Raw genomic sequence first — 6,000 nt, 5'->3', positions numbered from 1 at the left:
TGGGATCATTTATAGGAATTCAGAATGGGGGGGGGGGGTGATGTCAGACTTCGGTGCTCTATAGCTAATTTAACCCATTCTGACCTGAGATCAGATTCATACGAGGTTTCCGCCGGACACACACTGGTCTGATTAACCCATTCTGACCTGAGATCAGATTCTAAAAAATGTCAGTCGTTCTTTTCGATTTTTCAAAAAATAGCAGACCTACAAGCTCGTATCGCGCCACTCGGTGGCGCGATATGAGCTTGTAGATCTGCTATTTTTCAATAGCTAAAGCATAACATGATGCCGACACCAAAATGGGTGCCCGTTCAGAACGGGTTAATGGAGAAAACAAACGTTGACAACGATATAGCTACACTGCATATATATATCAAAATGTTACAGCTAACCTTTAACTTGAATGTGATAATTACATTTTTATAACAAATCACCTCTACTATGTGCCAGTCAGACCTAATGACAACTGTGTGTTAGCCATAATATACCGGAAATAAATAAATTAACATAAAAACACGATTGCGCAGCGTAGGAGCGGTGGTGGTGAAGTTTGTCCTGGTTGGTCGGTTCCTGTCTCAGAGGACATTTGGTGTTCAAAGGCGGAAGTAGACGGTTCTTCCGGGTGCTTCAAAACGCCACTGAGCAACTTCCACTGAAACGAATAGCGGGGGGGGCAGGGCTAACGCTCCGGTTCAGTCTCTATCCTTCTTTATACTCTATGTTTTTTTTGGAAATGAACTTTACTTTCCTTCACAGGTGCAAGGTTAATTAAATAAGGTTAGGAAGCGAAGACCGTACGGTGGACTCCATGTTGCTCCCTGGAAGGAAAGAAACAATATATGGGCAATATGCAGCAAACACTTCTGCGTTCAGCTTCCTTGTTCTCAATGTGCACACGTTTCTTTCCTTCCAGGCTTTCACTGGAAACACTCTGCTACCCGTGGGTCTCAAAGTGTCCTCGGGTTGGTTCCGTATGGGCCCGTACGGGTCTGTGGGTTTACAAACGGACCCTTACGCTGCGTTCATATACGGGCAGAAGCAAAGCCATGCTTTGCGTCTGTAGCTGTCGCAGCATTGGCAGCAGCTACGCGCGTCGGGTTAGCTTGGTAGCTCCGCGGCGCCGTGCTTCCATTCACAGGGAATGGTAGACCGCGGCGCTGCGTCTGCCCGTGTGAACGCTACACTACGGGTGTGTTAAAGGATCACTCCCGCCGCCGCCGCCTCTTCCTCCTCCCGATTGGTAGACGGCGGCTCGGTGGGCGGAGCCTCGTCATCGGAGTTGGTCTGACGAGCAGCTGTGTGAAACAGCGTCATCAGGTCCTGGAACCTTTGAGACACCTAGTGGACACACGGGAGAAGAGCATGCTGTATTAAAACCCATTTAGAGCCGAGGACGATTCTGCCAGTTGATTACTTAAAGCATTATGTTATACTTTATAGCTATTGAAAAATAGCAGATCTACAAGCTCATAGCTCCACTTTTCACAGTCAGTTTGTATTCTTCACACACAGACAGACAGATACAGAGATCTCCATGTGGGAGACAGACAGACAGATACAGAGATCTCCATGTGGGACACAGACAGACAGATACAGAGATCTCCATGTGGGACACAGACAGACAGATACAGAGATCTCCATGTGGGACACAGACAGACAGATACAGAGATCTCCATGTGGGACACAGACAGATACAGAGATCTCCATGTGGGACACAGACAGACAGATACAGAGATCTCCATGTGGGACACTGACAGATACAGAGATCTCCATGTGGGACACAGACAGATACAGAGATCTCCATGTGGGACACAGACAGACAGATACAGAGATCTCCATGTGGGACACAGACAGACAGATACAGAGATCTCCATGTGGGACACAGGCAGACAGATACAGAGATCTCCATGTGGGACACAGGCAGACAGATACAGAGATCTCCATGTGGGACACAGACAGACAGACAGACAGACAGACAGATACAGAGATCTCCATGTGGGACACAGGCAGACAGATACCGAGATCTCCATGTGGGACACAGGCAGACAGATACAGAGATCTCCATGTGGGACACAGACAGACAGATACAGAGATCTCCATGTGGGACACAGGCAGACAGACACAGAGATCTCCATGTGGGACACAGACAGATACAGAGATCTCCATGTGGGACACAGGCAGACAGATACAGAGATCTCCATGTGGGACACAGACAGACAGACAGACAGACAGATACAGAGATCTCCATGTGGGACACAGGCAGACAGATACCGAGATCTCCATGTGGGACACAGACAGACAGATACAGAGATCTCCATGTGGGACACAGACAGACAGATACAGAGATCTCCATGTGGGACACACAGACAGATACAGAGATCTCCATGTGGGACACAGACAGACAGATACAGAGATCTCCATGTGGGACACAGACAGGCAGATACAGAGATCTCCATGTGGGACACAGACAGACATTATACAGAGATCTCCATGTGGGACACAGACAGACAGATACAGAGATCTCCATGTGGGACACAGACAGACAGATACAGAGATCTCCATGTGGGACACAGACAGATACAGAGATCTCCATGTGGGACACAGACAGACAGATACAGAGATCTCCATGTGGGACACTGACAGATACAGAGATCTCCATGTGGGACACAGACAGATACAGAGATCTCCATGTGGGACACAGACAGACAGACAGATACAGAGATCTCCATGTGGGACACAGACAGACAGTTAGAATGGGTGCTATGAAGACAGGTATTTCATACTACAGATATCTCCATATACAGTATGGGCACAAAAGGGACACAGACAGATAGTTATTAAAACGGATGCTATGACATTATATATTATTAGGTTCCCAAATTGCATCGTTCCCAAGTAGGCCGGCGTCTTCTAAATCCTGACAGTTTTCTGAAAAACCCAGTTTTATATGTCAGTGGTTCTCAAACATTTTCATGTCAAGGACCCCCAGAATGATATGTAATTGGCCATCGACCCCCCCCATCTGAAAATGTTTTTCCAGGAACTCCTCAGAAGCAAAGATTTGAGTTAAAAAACGTTCACTCTGAAAGAATATATATATTCAAAGATTTGAGTTAAAAAACGTTCACTCTGAAAGAATATATATATTCAAAGATTTGAGTTAAAAAACGTTCACTCTGAAAGAATATATATATTCAAAGATTTGAGTTAAAAAACGTTCACTCTGAAAGAATATATATATTCAAAGATTTGAGTTAAAAAACGTTCACTCTGAAAGAATATATATATTCAATGATTTGAGTTAAAAAACGTTCACTCTGAAAGAATATATATATTCAATGATTTGGGTTAAAAAACGTTCACTCTGAAAGAATATATATATTCAAAGATTTGGGTTAAAAAACGTTCACTCTGAAAGAATATATATATTCAAAGATTTGAGTTAAAAAACGTTCACTCTGAAAGAATATATATATTCAAAGATTTGGGTTAAAAAACGTTCACTCTGAAAGAATATATATATTCAAAGATTTGGGTTAAAAAACGTTCACTCTGAAAGAATATATATATTCAAAGATTTGAGTTAAAAAACGTTCACTCTGAAAGAATATATATATTCAAAGATTTGGGTTAAAAAACGTTCACTCTGAAAGAATATATATATTCAAAGATTTGGGTTAAAAAACGTTCACTCTGAAAGAATATATATATTCAAAGATTTGGGTTAAAAAACGTTCACTCTGAAAGAATATATATATTCAAAGATTTGAGTTAAAAAACGTTCACTCTGAAAGAATATATATATTCAAAGATTTGAGTTAAAAAACGTTCACTCTGGAATAATATATATATTCAAAGATTTGAGTTAAAAAACGTTCACTCTGAAAGAATATATATATTCAAAGATTTGAGTTAAAAAACGTTCACTCTGGAAGAATATATATATTCAAAGATTTGAGTTAAAAAACGTTCACTCTGGAAGAATATATATATACAAAGATTTGAGTTAAAAAACGTTCACTCTGAAAGAATATATATATTCAAAGATTTGAGTTAAAAAACGTTCACTCTGAAAGAATATATATATTCAAAGATTTGGGTTCAAGTTAAAAAAAAGAGACGTTTCGATGTATCGGTCACATCTTCGTCAGGTGACATGGCATGAGATCATGACCTGATGTATCGGTCTCATCTTCGTCAGGTGACATGACATGAGATCATGACCTGATGTGTCGGTCACATCTTCGTCAGGTGACATGACATGAGATCATGACCTGATGTATGGGTCACATCTTCGTCAGGTGACATGACATGAGATCATGACCTGATGTATCGGTCACATCTTCGTCAGGTGACATGACATGAGATCATGACCTGATGTATCGGTCACATCTTCGTCAGGTGACATGAGATGAGATCATGACCTGATGTATCGGTCACATCTTCGTCAGGTGAGATGACATGAGATCATGACCTGATGTATGGGTCACAGCTTCGTCAGGTGACATGACATGAGATCATGACCTGATGTATGGGTCACATCTTCGTCAGGTGACATGACATGAGATCATGACCTGATGTATCGGTCACATCTTCGTCAGGTGACATGACATGAGATCATGACCTGATGTATCGGTCACATCTTCGTCAGGTGACATGACATGAGATCATGACCTGATGTATCGGTCACAGCTTCATCAGGTGACATGACATGAGATCATGACCTGATGTATCGGTCACAGCTTCATCAGGTGACATGACATGAGATCATGACCTGATGAAGATGTGACTGATACATCCAAATGTTGTCGCTTTCTTAACTGCACCCTGATAATAAAATAAGGGCTTAAACTGAGTTGCTCCAGTGCCTTCTCTTTTCTCCTAACTACAGTGTATATTACATATCGTCGTTGTCAGTGCTACTGAACAGCCTTCATGAAATAAGTCAGTGCTACTGAACAGCCTTCATGAAATAAGTCAGTGCTACTGAACAGCCTTCATGAAATAAGTCAGTGCTACTGAACAGCCTTCATGAAATAAGTCAGTGCTACTGAACAGCCTTCATGACTAGGGATGGGGCTCGTTCATTTTTATTGATAACAATCACCTTATCGATCAGGCTTATCGAGCCAGGTTCTTATCGAGCCCACAATCGAGCATTTTCTATTATTTTGTGGAATGATAATAAATTCTGAACAGAACCAGTATATTTTACTAGTATATTCAACTACAGTACTTTTCAAACTGACCTTTTTACCAATAAAATAATATTAAAGGAACTGTTAACTGGTTAATGTGTGTACATACAGTGACTTTAAAAGCGTAATGTTGTTTACGCGGTTGGCAGGTATCAATACACTTTTATACATGTTTGTGCCAGCGTGGGCGATTATCTTGATCGCCTCTAAATGGTAAAAATGGTAAATGGTGCATTTATATAGCGCCTTTATCCAAGGCGCTTTACAGAGATTGTGCATTACATTCACCCATTCATACACCGATTGCGGCGGAAACCATGCAAGGCACCAACCAGCACATCGGGAGCAATTTGGGGTTCAGTGTCTTGCCCAAGGACACTTCGACATGTAGACAGGAGGAGCCGGGATTCGAACCGCCGACCCATGGATCATTGGACGACCTGCTCTACCTCCTGAGCCACAGTCGCAGTCGCCTCTCGTCTTGATTGTTTAAACATGATGTCATGGGGCCGCTATGCTCGATAACGGGCTTGATAAGCCCAAAGCTTATTGACAACGGGTACTCAATAAGATTGTTTTCGGATTTCTTCAGGTATCGGTTATCGAGCTCCATCCCTATTCATGACTGTGTGTGGGCTTTACAAATATTGAACTGATGAAAAGCATTTAAAAAGTGACTTCTAGGGGATTCACACTGAGACGGACGGAGTCCGTTTCATTGGAACCGTTTCAGTATGCGGTTGCCTGGTCCATATTGGCCATGATTCACATTACCTGAGATTCAACAGCGTACACTTGC

The 6,000-nt window shown here is 42.2% G+C and overlaps 1 protein-coding gene across 1 annotated transcript in view; it reads right to left on the bottom strand.

The window, feature by feature from the left end:
* Nucleotides 1-266: 266 nt before the first annotated feature.
* The window catches only part of LOC310856125 (uncharacterized protein), a 79,300-nt gene continuing 73,566 nt past the window's right edge, over nt 267-6,000 (bottom strand). Inside the window, exon 51 of the mRNA XM_083761358.1 lies at nt 267-1,341. Within this exon, the coding sequence (XP_083617484.1) occupies nt 1,198-1,341 (144 nt within the window). The 3' untranslated portion in view covers nt 267-1,197. The remainder of the gene's footprint in view (nt 1,342-6,000) is intronic.

The sequence above is a fragment of the Protomyctophum parallelum genome, assembly GCF_964188405.1.
Source record: "Protomyctophum parallelum genome assembly, chromosome: 3".
NCBI classification, from domain to species: domain Eukaryota; kingdom Metazoa; phylum Chordata; class Actinopteri; order Myctophiformes; family Myctophidae; genus Protomyctophum; species Protomyctophum parallelum.
Note: the sequence above shows the minus strand (reverse complement) of the source record. Positions and strands in the feature narration are given on the sequence as shown.